This window comes from Schistocerca gregaria, chromosome 1 (assembly GCF_023897955.1).
Source record: "Schistocerca gregaria isolate iqSchGreg1 chromosome 1, iqSchGreg1.2, whole genome shotgun sequence".
NCBI lineage: Eukaryota > Metazoa > Arthropoda > Insecta > Orthoptera > Acrididae > Schistocerca > Schistocerca gregaria.
The window spans coordinates 637,804,646-637,821,134 of record NC_064920.1 but is presented as its reverse complement, the minus strand read 5'-3'; the positions used below and the strand labels follow the sequence as shown (position 1 = coordinate 637,821,134).

At 36.8% G+C, this 16,489-nt stretch overlaps 1 protein-coding gene across 2 annotated transcripts in view; it reads left to right on the top strand.

Moving 5' to 3' along the window:
• Nucleotides 1-9,137, top strand: part of LOC126360413 (MAP kinase-interacting serine/threonine-protein kinase 1) — a 434,127-nt gene extending 424,990 nt beyond the window's left edge. Inside the window, exons 1-8 of one of the 2 annotated variants that reach the window (XM_050007708.1) lie at nucleotides 3,249-3,552; nucleotides 4,542-4,667; nucleotides 4,842-5,061; nucleotides 5,144-5,280; nucleotides 5,425-5,579; nucleotides 5,676-5,870; nucleotides 5,984-6,192; nucleotides 6,347-9,137. In XM_050007708.1, the coding sequence (XP_049863665.1) occupies nucleotides 3,504-3,552; nucleotides 4,542-4,667; nucleotides 4,842-5,061; nucleotides 5,144-5,280; nucleotides 5,425-5,579; nucleotides 5,676-5,870; nucleotides 5,984-6,192; nucleotides 6,347-6,611 (1,356 nt within the window). In that variant the 5' untranslated portion in view covers nucleotides 3,249-3,503 and the 3' untranslated portion in view covers nucleotides 6,612-9,137. Of the gene's footprint in view, nucleotides 1-3,248; nucleotides 3,553-4,541; nucleotides 4,668-4,841; nucleotides 5,062-5,143; nucleotides 5,281-5,424; nucleotides 5,580-5,675; nucleotides 5,871-5,983; nucleotides 6,193-6,346 lie in introns of those variants that run through there. The other variant, XM_050007709.1, reaches the window with a different exon arrangement.
• The last annotated feature ends 7,352 nt before the right edge of the window (nucleotides 9,138-16,489 follow it).

The following is a 16,489-nucleotide window of genomic DNA, read 5'->3' as shown; positions in this document are numbered from 1 at the left end:
TATATGTGAAAGGAAAAAAAAAAAAAAAAAAAAAAAACCACACTGCAGCAACTTCTGATTTAGCTCAGTGGGTCTGGTTTAACATATTCTAGATGTGTCCACGACGTAATAATACTAATAACAAGGAATCGAACCTGAGACATCTGGTTCACTTGCTAGGGACGGTAACAGATAGTCTGAGATGATAATCAGTGTTTTCAGCTGGCTCATTGCGGGTTGTGCTCCGATAAGCCATGTTTGGGTTTTATGTCTCACCGACGACGAGGTCATGGACAAGAAGTAAAAGCTCTACTGCAGAAAGAAGGGTTGGGGCATTGCCAGTGGAAATTTCAAAAGGACCGTTGCATTCACATGAAACGATACAGATAAACAACGAAAAACCTTGGATCGGATAAATAATATCCCGAATACGAGCCCGTTACCGTAGACAATAGATCAATAAGCATGGTAATGGGCAGCTTACATCCCGATTGTTGCTAGATGTGCTTACGTCGGTAGTGGAGCAACTAGATATTAAAGTAGAAATTCACATCTTGCCGCCTTGTTGAACGGTCAACGCTGCGCGCCTGAACACGTTAGGATACCTTCACGCAGAACAGCTAGCTGAAACAACTTCGTTAGCCGATGGTCGGGGGTGCCTTTGAGTTGTATTTCAGTTGGTTAGTTAAAAACACGATTTGACTGGTAAATAATTACGATAGTACGTTTTTCATAGTGGCGTTACTTCCAAAAAAATAGTCTTACACTATGTGTAGCACAACACATTTTCGCGCAACGCAGTTTCAGTGACCTTAAGTTGGAATTAATGTTTTACTCCGTGCACTTTCGTAGTTTTGAGGGCATGGCAGATTAAAAAGCGGTGTCTCAGTGATGTCTGTCGACATATAACGATGGTGTACATTCTGCTAACAGCATACTAGCCTTACCGAATGTAGATTAACTTAATAATCTGTGTGTGTTCATCTTTACTTCTAATTTACTTTGTACTTATTTTTGATAAAAAGTTGTACGCGATGCTTAATATCAATAGATTGAAGTAAATGTTCTCTGCCTGTGCACTATTCTCTGATCATTGTTTCGGATTTAATTGTTTCAGCGACTGTTTATTTATTTTTTGGCATTTGGCCGCAGACGAACGTCCGTCTCATCTAGAAAGTAACTTCGTCTGTACGGTTTGTACTAAACGAAAGAAATGACCGTTAACTATTCAAAATAACTATCCTCGCGTTTCTGCGGACAGATATTTCGCTATCTTCTGTTCTGGCTTCGTGTTTTCTTTTTTCCCCTAATGGTAATCAGCAGCGGCCTGGCCATCTATGTACCTTGCAGACGACCGTAGGATATGTGGCAGCGTGTGCATAACGTGCAGTACATACTACCTCAGCTTTCCTGTTACGTCCACTTTATCTGAATCCTTGTCATGAATTTCTGCAGGTTCATCGCTTGATAGTCACGGGTGAAGCATATTCCTATTTCTTCTACACCTTGAGTGACGCAGTAAAATAATAATAGTACATACGAACGGAAGTGACAAAGGTTATCATCAGGCAAAAATTAAGATTTTTTTTACGGCACAATCGGCCTTCTCTTGACGAAGGAATGCTCTTATTTAATAGCATCGTTAGCAAGGTAAAGCAAAAACTGCCTGGAATTAAAATTCTTTGTCGAACTTGATTTCTACACACTACTCTAGAAGTTGCTACTTTTGTCACAGTAGTTTCTGTTCAACATATTCGTTGCTGCAGGTGTCATTAATTTTTTGTATTTAATAATAGTATTAATAATAATTCTTTCCAAGTCAAACTGTTCCAGAGAGAAAATTACAATTTTCCTTAGAAGAAAACACATTCTTTTGCACTTGACGCCACTTAATTTAAACAGGTTCCATTGTCTCGAATAAATTTAAAATACTTAACCATTTTACTTAAGAATGTGAACTACCTCTTCTGTCGTAACAAGCCGTATACATATCGACAACGCTCTATGAAAACTCCCTCTGAAAATTAGGAACTCGTTACTCACCCACCATCTCTCGACCCGTGAACTATGCCGCTGAAAGAATATTTTCACTCTTACATATTAAACCCTCACACATAAGAGGGCTCGAGATTCATAAGAAATTTGTGCAATGTAAGAGACAAGTAGGAAGTAGGAAGTAAGTCGAGACAGATAATCAACTTAAAACAATGTAGATGCTGCTAAGGTCCATTTCAATAGAAAAATTCTTTCAAGGTGATAAATTGTTGCACCACTGTCAGTTCCTGTAACCTGCCTCAGAAAATAAAACTACGAGGTTTAAACTCTGCGATCACGGCATATCGAGAGCTGTCGTATTATACCCAATTACGAACTAATTAATCAAGCGGGTTGTATATAGCAGTTACCACAAAGGTAAATGTGCTCCCATTTTGCTGTTAATGTCAGTAACTGATGGAAAAAGTACTTCACGCTATCAGAGTTAATAGAAATCTTGCACATAAAACACATCGTGGCTGTTAGGAAGGTGGGTTCAGATATCGATCATAGTGTCCCAAAAGTGTCTCCAAATCATTACAAACGAGCATTGTGTTCTCTCAACAAGGTTAGCGCTACTCCTCAAATGGTAAATAACTTGTGTGTCTACACGTGAATATTAAAGTGCTGTCGTCAGTTAAAATATTTCGTAAACGAGATATTTGTTGCAGCGCTGCTTTAAGAGAGCGTCGTACATTTCCTGGTGAAACTTAAAAAAAAAAAAAAAAAAAAAAAAAAAAAAAGTAGTAGTGATCAGGAAAGTCAGAAAAGAACGTAGCGCTCAACGCCGTGTTTCGTTTAATTAAATTAGAGGACGAAGCACCACTTTCGGCATTTAATCTGCGTATGGGATTTTTCACATTAATAGTATCACGTCGTTCACGGGTTGTTAAACCCTAGACTTCAAAAATGAATTCATTTTAGACAAGAGGTAAACATTGTACTTCCACCAGAACTTGTTAAAACTATTAATTGCCGCGTGTTGGATCGTAATAGGATAGTTATAGCTGATGTATGAGGCGTATCAGTGACTGTTGCTAAATCATAACTGACGTAGGTTTTTCTGTTGTTCGTAATTGCGCTTCGTTTCGTCAGAAACACCGCGTCGCACTCAGCCCTGCTGTCGTTACGTAGTTGGCTGGCACATGAAATGGCGTGATTCCACAGTGTGGGTCATGTGACTCATGCTCTGTCTTTCTCTGTGTGTAAGTTGGTCTCTCTCTTCAGCGTGAGCGCTTTGAGCTGCCGAGAGCACTAGGCAACACTGTAGTAGCTATGAAGCGAATGCTACGTTGTCACGTGCATCGGTTGCAGTATCTTTCGACTGAGCTCTTTGTCAAGCTATAAGAAGCCGTCTCTGCGTTCTTGGCAACGCAGTCGGAGTTTAGCCGTTAAACAGGAGGGCGAGGGTGGTGTTCATCTGATGGCTTAGGAGTGGTGTACAAAGGAAGTTCCCTGTGTAATCTTTCGCTAAGCGTTTAGCCGGCACGATGGTTGAGAAGATCTTAGAAGAAGTGCAAGGAGCGGAAGCTGAATGCAGTAAGTGAAATTAATTCGCAACCACATAGATTTCACAATTTTGAACTTTCTTCTTTTTTTGTTTGAGAAATCTTTCAAAGTTTTTAGAGCGTTACTATTCCTGATAATTTAATACTTGTTCGTTTTATATAGCGCCCTTAGTAAATTTTGCCTCAATATAGGTATAACCGTTAGCAAAAATACGTACGTTCCAGTTGCGAACACCTATGGCTTTCCGTGTCCTGAAGTTGTTGAGTCTGCAGTATCTCGTTTGTTATTTGTAATAATCATAATCTGAATTATTAATCACTATGAAAGTTCTGTCATACTTTTCATTATACTAGAAACATCAATGTAGGTATATTCGTCTATGTAGGAGTTTATTTGCAATGTCAGAGTTTGTAGTTTGAAGTTAATTGTTACATCAATCTATATTGCCTTTTTGTTGTATAGTGCCCAGAATTGATTTTTTTTTTCTTAGTGGACGTTAACATGGAGAGGCTTGTTTCAAAAATTCGACAAGAATGACAATTTGAGAAATTTAGTGAGGGATGGGTTTTGTTCTCAGACAAAGTACGAATTTCATCAGTTGTAACAGCGTCGCAAGGAAGTGGGAAACCTCCAAGGAATGTTGCTTTTATTTGAAAATTAGTGTAGCTACGTTCACGATTAAGCACGGGGTTACGGAGAATATCAATTCAGTGTAATTTAACGTGAGTGAGCTGTTGAAAGTGTAGTGTATTTCACTCGGTTATCTGTAGAGTTCAAAGTTAAGTTAGTTTTATTTCAGATTTAAGTTGCCTCTAAATGTTGGCCTCGGAATACCTTTTGGCTTCTTTTTTTTAAAATTTACTGTGATAGTTATTGGGGTCGTGATAGTCGTTTTAACGAAGTTACTACACATGTATAGTCAAAGGATTCTCGTCCAGGAGTGAGACTGTGTTCACTGTTTATGTTTACCGAAGACCCTTTCAGGGTAAAATGATGTAACAATAGTTTTATGTTTACAGGCGAGGTGTTGTCTGCCATGCGGGACAAGGCGAGCAATGATGTTCAGCAGAGAAAGGAGGAGGCCCGTAGAAAGCGGCGTAAGAAGAAGAACAATGGCACAAGTTTGGTTTCGTCGTGCTTTCAAGGTAACAGCAGTTACCATGTCAAAAGTTTGACCTTCTTTATAGTATGCCCACAGTACCTGTGTATTTTGCTGTGCAATAGATGATCAATGCTTGGTTCTTAAGTTACAAGTTACCACATCTTTATTATTTTTTTTTTTTTGTATATGAATTTCATATATTTCATTGAATTTCTAGATATGTACCGACTGACGGGAGAAGTTCTGGGTGAAGGGGCATATGCATCTGTGCAGACCTGTGTTAGTGTGTGGACTGATCTTGAGTATGCGGTGAAGATCATTGAGAAAATCCCAGGTCATAGTCGTAGCAGAGTTTTCAAGGAAGTTGAGACGTTCCACTACTGTCAAGGCCACCCAAACATCATTCACCTAATTGAATTTTATGAAGACGATGATAGGTGAGTAATATTTATCAAACATGAGACTGTTAAAGCAGTAGTTCATTGTGTTCCTTTGCTCACTTGGAAATTCCTGTTTCAGGTTCTATCTTGTATTTGAGAAAGTGAATGGTGGGCCTCTACTGACAAGAATTCAGGAACAGAATCACTTCACAGAGAATGAAGCCAGTGAGATTGTAAGAGAGCTTGCAAGTGCTTTGGAGTTCTTGCATAGAAAGGGTAAGTGTTTATTTCCATCACATTTTCCACCTTTCAGGAAAAATGGGGCATGCAACTTGTATCAGATAATTGGTATCAGTTTGTGAATTATCACAGAATATTATTGTTGACATAGAATTATAATTCAGGACTTGTTTGCTACAGGAATTGCTCATCGTGATCTGAAGCCAGAGAATATCCTGTGTGTGTATCCTGACAAACTCACTCCAGTGAAGATTTGTGACTTTGACCTAAGTTCTGGCATTAAGTTCAATACCAATCTCACTTCACCACTGGCAACCCCACAGCTCCTAACACCTGTAAGTAAGCCACTGTCACTACAAGGGATTCAAATTTTACAGTGATCTTATTTAGTTAGGCACTTCCTTACTGTTTTTCTTTCCATTATTTTTCAGGTTGGGAGTGCAGAATTTATGGCCCCAGAGGTTGTGGAAGCATTTATTGGAGAAGCAACATCATATGATAAGAGATGTGATTTATGGTCTCTTGGTGTAATTACCTACATCTTACTCTGTGGTTATCCTCCTTTCTATGGCAACTGCGGAGAGGATTGTGGCTGGGAGAGAGGTCAAAATTGCCCTGCATGCCAGGTACGTTTTGCTGACAGCGAAAACCAATTAGTTGTTTTTTGTATGTTTCTGTTATCGTTGTTTACGTTTATGGCTGGGTGTACAACATAATAACTGCTAAATCTCTCCAACAGGAACTACTGTTTTCTAGCATACAAGAGGCATCTTATGATTTTCCTGAACAAGATTGGGGAAACATATCGGAGGATGCAAAGGATCTGATAAGAAGACTGCTTGTGAAAGAAGCTGGCCAGCGACTTTCTGCAGAGTGTCTGCTATCTCATCCATGGCTGAAAAGTGGCCAGGCAGAAAGGTCTTTGAGTACGCCTCATGTTATCAGAAGGTACGTCTCTCTCTCTCTCTCTCTCTCTGTCTCTCTCTCTCTCTCTCTCTCTCTCTCTCTCTCTCTCTCTCTTCCCCCCCTCACACACATTGGTATGTTCTATGTTAACATAAAAGTTAATGAAGTATAATGAAAAAATTTTAAAAATTTACAGGAACAACAGTGCGAGGGAACTGTCTGCATTCGCTGAAAGTGCAATGGCAGTGAACAGGGTTGTGTTGCAGCACTTCAGCATGAATCTGGATATGGTGCGAGAGCACTCTGCTCATCAAGATGCTGTGGGTGATGAGAAGCCCTTGAGCCTGTCTCCTCCAAGCGAGTCCAGACTTGCACAGCGACGTAAAGCCCAGAGCTTGACGAAGAGCATTGCAATTGTGGCTGCCGCCGCCGCCACTGTGGTTGCTTCACCCAGTGGCTGACTGATTTACCTTTGAGTACCTGATTTACTATAACTAAGATTGCTTACTTTGTAGATATTCTGAGGTTTTTTTATTGAATGAGACGTGGCAAGGAAGAGGTCTGTGATTTATTGTATTCCTCGCGCTTGTATGCGCTTTTATCAATACCATCAATTCACCTATGTCCAATTTGTTAAATAAGGAAAGGAGTTGTGGAAAGATATTCTTTCTGTAGCATTCACATTTCTTACTGTTAGGAATTAGGCAAATAAACATATGCACAGGCTCTATGGATAAGGTTTTTTTTTAATGTAAGAATGGGAAAATTGCTAGAGAGGTAACTTTGTGCTATGCATTTGTTTTAGCCTACCAGTCTGAAATGAGTATTGCAGTCAGTAGGATGTCCATTTAGAGATGGTGATTAAGAGAAACAATATAATGGGTCAGAACTTATTGGACACAAAAGCATTGGTGGGTTGAGTTTGTAGGGACATTTTTATGACATTAGATACTGCATTTACATAGTTGTAAGCTGATGGAGTAAAATGCCTGGCTGCCATTGAATGGCAAATGTGATAAGTATGATAGTCTTGCATTGTTGCTTATGTAACAACTCTTTTCAGTGGAAGTAATTGGCATCTTGTAATGCAAAACAGATGCCATAGAGTGAAGGGACTGTCTTACATCATGTAAATGTGGTGTCAAAGAACTGACAAATTTATATTGTGTATGGTGATCGCATAACTCAGGGCTGTATACATGTTTCTCATTCATTTCCCTCTTCTTTAATTAGAGGTGGGAAGATAATCGTATTTCAAATTTTCACATACTTGTAACAGATCATTTGCTTAAATTTAGTTGGCATCCGTGTCACAAAATTTTATTTTTCAAATACAGAAATATTTGTGCTAAAACTGTGGTGTTTCAGAATTGTGGGCTGTTGGAAGGTATAAGTTCTTTTGTGAAACTCATTCTGTTCGTTTGGATGTCTAAATTATGTGAAGCAGCCTGCTGAACAATATTTATTTTTGTGTGTTGCTGCTGTTTGTTTCTGTTCCCGTGTGGCATCGTTGAAAACTATTTAAAGCTGGCTATTTTGCCCATTCGTGTAAGTGGAGTGTGGCCATTGTTTTGTGACATTTTATTCCCTGCAGTTGGTGTAACATACTTTATTTTTTCATGCAATTTTGTATTGTATGTATAGGTTTTGAAAGAACGCCATGTTGTTAGATAACATTTTGCAGGGGAACTGTTTAAGTTGAACTTAGATGTAAATCGTGACAATCATAATATTGCCTGAGCAGGGAATATGGAGTTGCAAAGCATTGGCTATTTCACAGAATGGTTAATAGTGTATAAAATATTTTTAAATAAATTTTACTTAATATTTTAAGAGCCAAATGGTTTTAAATAATTTTGTTTCTGTAAAATGTTCTTCCATTAACAAGTTCAGAAGAATTGGAACTTGAATTGGAACTTTGAGTAAAATTGTTTTTCGTTTTTGATCTGCTACGGAGAAAAGTGTTACTTATGAGAGTTGATGTGCAAAAAACGTGTTTAGTTTAGATCACGGTGTATCTACATGTAAAACAGTCTAGAATTTATTTTGTACTGTGCTATTATTACTTTTTTAATACTGTTTGTTTTAGTAATCTAGTCTCCATTATGTTCCATTAATGTATGTTTCTGGAAATATCATTGCAGTGACATAGCAGACAATATTGTCCATTGTTCACAGTATTTCTTGAGTGGTTCAGTAGTTTGAAAGTGTTTGCTATGTTCTGCAGTTGTGTGTCTAGATGTATACAAGGGTGGATGCACATAATGAAAAATTATAACCTGCTTTGTGCTTCATAGCAGAGGAGAAGCAAAATGTGTGCATGTGTAATTAAAAAATGACTGTGTCATATGTCTGAATGCATTTATATCAATGTCTGTAAGATGTATACTTGAGTGTATGTAAGATAAATTGTGTGGAGGTACTGAGTTTGTGTCCTCAATTCTGTAAGGCTGAGAATTGTAAGCAGAATCTTAAGCGAGCAAATTGTTTCCGTAAGGGGAAAAATGTGATGAATGTGGCAAGGATAACTCGAAATGTATTCCATAACAATGAGTCAGGTACAAACAATAGAACAGCACAAGGGTTACGAACTGTTGTGTTAAAACTGAGAATTATTGCCATGCAAGCAATGATGTGCATTTCTTTTTCTTTCTTTCTTTCTTTCTGTGTTTTTTATGGTTGAATAAAATAACAAAATTTTTAGTCTCTTAATATTGGCTGTTGCATACGGAAATTGTTGATTTATATAAGAAAAGAAAATAGTTGTGCTGGTTTGCCAGTTTATAAAAGCAAATATGATAGATTTAATAGTCCTCATTGGTTAGTTCTTTGTAAAAGTTGTCATTTCTAAGACTCATTTTGTATAACCTTGTCTAAAAGATTCTGTAAAGTGTGCTGGTTCTGTACTTCCCATCAAAAGGTGCCGTACCTGTGATAAATCTTGTAGTTCAAACTAAAAAAAATAAAGATTGAGCTGAAAGTTTTCATCCTTGCTGTTTTTGTTAAGTCTCCCTTATTTCACTGTATCACTGTATACAATCCTAAAGTGTGTGTGTGTGTGTGTGTGTGTGTGTGTGTGTGTGTGTGTGTGTCAATCAATGATACCGTAGTAGTTTTGTTAAATCAATTTTGTTGTAGCAACCAGCAGTTGCAAGTATGTCTGATGACAATTGTTCCAGCTACTCAGAGACAAAAACATCTGATAGGACTTCAGGAAAAAAGAAAGCAGTACCACCTCGTCCGCCTTTCAAGACTTGTTTTGTTTTGAGGCAAGAACTGGGTAGATCAAGTGTGACACAAAGTTATGGAAAGGAAAAAGGAAAGTGTTGAGTGTAAGCTGTATTAACAGTAGAGGCATTAGTACTTTGACAGTTAATTTGCTCTGTAAATGTGGTTTACTTTGCGGTGAATGAAGATTTTTATTCTAGGCATAGTGGTAGAGTTTCTGTTCGTAAGTCCCACTTTCCATATTAACCCACGTTTCAATTTCAGTACGTTACATTAAAGAAGTGCTGCTGATAGGCAATTTTTTGGAAGGCCTAAACAATAAATTCCAACAGCATCAAATTAAGAAATTGAACACACTGGTTCATTTTGTTTCTCACTAGTTTCTGAACTCCTTGCTCCATTCAGTTTTGTTAGCATACTTTCTTCTTGTATTGAGCAGCAGTCAGTGACTGACTCTAAAATTGGGCAGTTTGCATTCTGTTAAAATTTGATTTAATCTTGAACCATACTCTTTTTGTCATTGGAAATATTTTATGACACCAATTAAGGGCCTTTGTTATGATGATGTGTTGGTTACAAAGTAAGTAGTTACTTGAATACTGTTGTTTTGCAGTCCCTGTAGTGACTTCGAAATTTTATGCTGCACATGATGCACACCCCAGGCAGAGATGCAATTTGGAAAAATCAGAGCAATTTTCAGAAATGCAATACCAGACACCCAAGGAAAAATTCCAAAAACCTGTGCTGGAGAGTCATAGGTAGTAATTCACTGGTGGGAACAGTAGGTTTAGAGCTATAGATTCTACTGTATTTATGCAACATAGTTCTTGTGTTCTATAGCTACACATCAATTTATGTTAGCCAATTTTAAATTTTTACAGATATGGATGGTATTCACAGCCACTGATGGAAATTGATAAAGCAGATAGAAGATTACACTTTGCAACATGTTTGTCAGATATGGTAAAGACACAGTGCTTAATAAATAGAAGTGACTGAAAATTTGAATTAATATCTGTAATCAGTTAATTTGGAAGACATGTAATTATGTGTGTGACATTTACAAATGGAAAATTTATGTTGCAAAATGAAATATTTGTGTAACATGTTATCTGTTAAATGATTTGTCATTATGTATGTACTCTGCTAGCTGATATTTACAAGCGTATACAAGTGTTTTATAGGAAAAAAAAAAGTTATTGCATGAACTCAGGTTTAAGGTGGTTTATCGGTTGCTAACTTCACTGCCATGTTCAAACATGTAACCTGGTTTTGTGAATCTTAGTTTTTATTTATTTATTTATTTACACCAGTTGATTTCAGGTAAGAGATTATTTATTAATATATGATACTCTCTTTGGGAATTTTCAGAGAAAGTGTGTTTAAAGTTCTACGGTCTCCCGTGGTGCTATCAATGTATTATGTTTCTCAGAGCTGCCAAGTTGATTTGATATTGGTCTTAGGTACTTTCCTTGATGTGTTTCTTTCTGCAGATGGTAATGTGATAGAAAAAGTGTATTATGAGATATTGTTAATTATCCAGTAGGTTCACATTAAGAGAGATGTAAATTAATTTGGTGGGGAATTGGAAACACTTAAAAAGGAGAAGGAAAAATTGCTGTGTAATATGGGCTGGAGGGAAAGAATGAAGAGGGCAAACTGCCCGGAGTCTTTGCAAAGATAACAATTTACCAAATGCTAACACTTCCTTTAATAGTAATGAAAGTAGTTGGTGTATCTGGAAGAGACCTTGAGACACTGTTGAGTACAGGGTGATGAGATAACAGCAATATAAACATAAACAGAAATAATTAAGCTGTTAAAATCGTCATGAGCAGACGATTTATTGGTTATTTATTAGATAAGAAGGAATTCCTTTTCTCACTCGCTTTAAGTACATAAAACATTTGAATGCAAAATGTACATGATTACAAAAAAATTATAATTCTGTTTACATTCAGAAAGAAACTTATCATCTTTCCCATATTTCAAAATTTTGTACAAGTTATATTGTGATATGGGGAAAAAAACTTGAGTTCTGCTTTAGTGAGTTTGACAGAACTTCTGTTCCGTAAATGGGTCCATGTACTATTCATAACTTAAAACACTGCATGGGCATTAGATCAAGGAATTTGTAACAAAACACAGAAGTTTAAGAAATTTTATATGCTAATTCCTTTGTGTTTAGAATCACAACAAACATTACGTGCAAGACTTAAATACATCATTTAATATTTCCCTGAGCCTGCGGTATTCATCGTACAGGTCAGCTTTATTTATATAAAATTCAAAGTATTTTAAAGCATCATGTAGTTAACTGACATTAATTCTTATGCTAGGCAAAGAGTAAGAAGATAAATAATCTGTGTGTTCAATGGAATGTTGAAATACTTGAGTAAGTATGAGTGTAATGTGCAATAAAAACTACTGAGATTATTTTCTGTCGATTAACCTCTGTATCTAACAAATTCAAAACTTGCTCCAAAAATTCTCTATTTCTCTTGCATATTTTCTCAAGAAGTTTCTTTACAGTGATGTAAGCTTCCATGATTAGAATTTTCTACATAAGTTGAACTATTTGTGAAGAATATAGTTAATGAGAGAGAAAAAGTTAAAGTAGCACTGAAGAAGCACTTTCCAAATTCACCATCATTAAAATGCTTCTGTAATATTCTAGGCCACTCCTCACCAACTCTTGTGTAATTTTAAATTGCATTCCAGTTACATAGTATCCTATTCACAACAGATGTGAGTGAAGGCCATTTGGTGGCCACATGCCTCAATATTTCTGACCATTCTAAGTAATTAATAAAAAAATCTCTTTTCGGTCCCATTCCATGTCAAGACGTAATGAATTGCAAGCTTGTTTACAAGAATTGTGTAAAGTGTAATTACAGCAGTTGCCCTTGTTTATGCAATCATTTTCGTCATTTAAGAGCCTCATCGCAGAGTGATGTTTTCCAGAATTTTCATTGGCATTGGCTGTGCAAAGTGATGACACATTTTCCAAGCTCTCACCATGTTTTTCACTTTTGCCTAATTGGAGAAATGTCTTTAGATACACAAGACTTTAAAAAATAAGGTCAAAATATGTCAAAACCTGGGAAATTTGAGAGACAAGAAAACCTTAATGTGAACTGCGGTATCATATGCAGCAGACCCGTGCCGTTTATGACAATGCAGTTCGCACTGCCTCTTGCTATTCGTGGCCAAACATTTTATATCTTGCATGCCTAAAATAAAAGTAACTGTGTGAACATAAAGAGATCAGACAAACATGCTGGTCCTCTGCAAATAAGAGAGGGCTGAAAAGTGGAAATAATACATAAGTGTGTTATGTAACAGAAAGAAACTTCAAGACAATAATATGGAAAGGGAAGAAGAAGTCGTCGAAGATGAGATGGGAATTGTGATTCAGTGAAAGGAATTTGGCAGCACAGAAAGAGCTAAGTTGAAATAAGGCATTCTATTTCTCACATTGCTCTGTGTGTTCACTGATTTCTTTTGTTCCTTGATATCAGATTGGAGTACTGTTGTGTGACTTTGATGTAATATTCTTGTGTGTGGTCAGCAGGAACATCTTTAGGTATCTACCATCTTTTCAGATACTGAATTGAAGCACTACACTTTCATCGTTTCCAGATGGCTTTTCATGTGTATAAATCTGTTGAATTTGTCACGTTTCCTCCTTAAAAGTTTCGAATATGATTTGTTTACATAAAGATTTTAGCGACGAAGTCTCGTGAAGATCATCATACAGATCGAGATAAGAGGACTACTCATTATATTTATCCATTTCTGCAAAATATCTGTTGACTGTCAACTTCCCTGCATATGCATTTAAAATTGATAGGATCCTTCATATGTACTGTAACTCAAAACAGTGGGTGTGTTTCAGGTCTTTGATGTAATTGGCATGGTTCTGTACGAAGTGTTAAATCTGTGGTGGCCAGTACTTCCTACTGCTAGCATCACTTATTTGGCAGTGAAGAACTATGCTATGGTGTAAGCCTAGGAGGATGTATCTGGAAAACTATTTCACTGTTTTTGGTCAATGACCCAATAAGGATTTTGAATTAGGTTTCATTATCAAATAACCTGTAAACAGCAAGGGCCATTTTTGTAACAATATTTCTTAAAACTGAAGACTATTTCTATATTATTCTTCAAATTTAATGTTAGCATCATTGTTTCTAAGTATTCTCTAGTGCTATATAGTGTAAATTACCAGGCTTTAGCAAATGTCTTTCTGTATGTCCAGGTTGTCCCTGACTCAATGTGTATTTTGTCTTCATTGTGAGATTCATTTGTCTGTCTTTAAAATAAAGTGACAGCCTCCAAATTAATAATCCATAGGAAACATCAATAGTGTGTGGGCCTACCAGTCGTCACATTATAGAACACATTTGAGATATTCTACATCTATACTTGGCAACCATCTTGCACTGTGTGATGAGAAAACTTTCAGTACCACTAATTGCGTCACGGAACTATGGTTGATGTATTTAAATTATTCCAAGTGACATCCGTGAGTATCCACATGTTCTTGGTACGATGGCTAATTGTTCTGAATTAAACAAATCCATTTTATAGGAAATGTGAAGTACGCCATCATAACTGTGAAACACACAATGTCCACAAAAAATTATAGCACTCAAAGGTAAAAAAAGTCCTTGAATATCATTAAATAAGAGACAAATAAAGACGAGTGACTGATACTGTGTTCCCAGAAAGCATCTAAGGCACAAATGGCAATTTCAAATTATTGGTCACTAAGCTCAAATGCAAGCACCATTTGAAACATAAGTTCTGAATATACAGCAGCCTTTTCAATAATAAAAATCCATTGTTTGATTTAATCTATCCTTTTCATATTTTTTTTATTCAGTCCTCAACTTCCCAGCAATTGATGACAAGATCATTGTAAATTCTCAAGACCTACAGCTTTGTCGTGTTTCCGGCAGAGTATTAAAAATCTTGTTCTGAAGTGAAACTCATCTACTTCAATTGAAGATCATTTTGCTTCTTACAATCTTTGTGTTGTTCTCTCTCTCTCTCTCTCTCTCTCTCTCTCTCTCTCTCGGGTTGCAGTGTAATGTTGACCACCTTTTCTAAACAGAACCTTCAGCTATGTCTCACAATTTTGTCCATGGCGGATTCTCCAAAACAAAGTTACAAATGAGGCCTTTGCCAAAGTTGGCAAAAAGAATCCTGGTTGGTGTTTAATGTTCAGAATAGAAAACTAAGATTCACATTCACACACTGGTACACAGGAATAATCTCAAAAGAGGTGAATTTGAAATATTACTATTACTATTTAATAAGCTGCCACATGCTATACAGGATCTTCCCGAGCATACATTCACAGAAAGAGTGCATGAATGGTTTTATTGCCCACCTGTTCTATGATATCAATGAATTCTTCAACTGTAAAATGCAGTAATCCAACAGATGACCCACTGTACATTTATTGTAATATAAGCTGAAATATTTCATTAGTCAATACCTTATCACACTGTATTATAAATTGACATTGTCAATTGCTGTAATGGCCTAAAAACAATAAAATCTTTTATTGTTATTATTATTATTATTATTATGAAGGTCCACTAAGTTTGGTGATGATCCACTACTGTTCTTTCCCTCTGAATTCAGTCTGCACTTTTCACCTCAAATTTATTTGTGGGATTTTAAGTAAATCTTTAGTGCTTTTACTTTGATTTTGTACTTTTCATATCGTGTCCTATATCATTCACCCAGTATAGATCCTGCTAGAGTCCAATGAGTCTTTCAGCTTAAGAATTTAACTGCTCAGTCTCAAGAACCAGAGGTCAAATATAGTAGTCAGAATCATTCTTACCATTTTCCAACTTTACAGTAGATGAATAGAAAAACCACTTAAAGTATTCACTGTTTTTATTCATTCTTACTTTTTACCCAAATTTTCTTTAGTTCTTTAATGATTATCTTCAGAAATATCATGATCTGAAGACCAAAACCGGTTGAAATGTTCCCATACTCAGAAAATGAGTGCAAGGGAGCAGATGCAGGAATCTTGCATTACCGCTCTTGGCAAGGTCGTAGTACAGGTGGTTTGCCATTGGCTTCCTCTGACCTATTAAGTAGCGTCAACTGTGTATCTGTGTTGTGATGAGTAAGCATACAGTTTAGTGTGGGGTTTGCATTCTTGTGGATTAAGTGAAGGGAGAGTGTGAAATGTGGTGCCAGCACATAGCCTACTTTTCTTGAATAGCAGCATGGGGTCCACTAAACTTCACCATCAATAATGTTACATGCCTTCACTTCTTGAGACACTATCGAAAGGTATGGAATTTTACTCAGGACATTGGCACAAGGACTTGTGATCTGGAACTTCATGCCACCACCACTCTTCCCCTTGATGACCAAATACTATAGTGAAAACGTTCCACCACCACGATTTGAAATGGGTTATCTCAGAGTTGAGAGCCATTACACAGGCATGTGTTAGCAATCTCGGCTATGGAGGCAGATGAAGATGAGTATACCGCTTCATATTTAAGAGTAATGAAATTTAAAGCCCTCTGCTACATTTTTCTGTGTGGGTAATCTTTCAGGGCTAAGCTCAAGAATTACTGTAGGGATTTTGGTATAGTTTTCACCAGCAGATAGACATTCACAAGGAAGATGAATGTAGATAATGTACTACTCTTGCACCAGACAAGTCATGTGGCCACAGATACTACACGTTAAAAGTTGGGATGGGTCACTAGTTTGAGAATAATTCAAACATTTCTATGGCTAGGTTCTTTGAGAGATATAGCTGGCAATAATAAGTTTTAGCACTACAGTAAAAGAAGGAAAACATCTGAGATATTTTTCATAAATTAACTCCGTACTGCATCAGCAACATAACAGTGGGTGCAGCATCAGTTCGAACTCAGCAGCTCATAAAATATGTCGTCTTCACAGAATATAAATACACTTAGAGTGAGTATGTAAAGAGCTGACATACTGTTTTTTAATAAGTTAGGAAATTGGATACTTCGACAACTTGTGTGAAAAGATGCAGCACCAAATAAAGAATTGATAATTGTATTTGCGGAGTAAACAGTGATACCAGACCATGTTG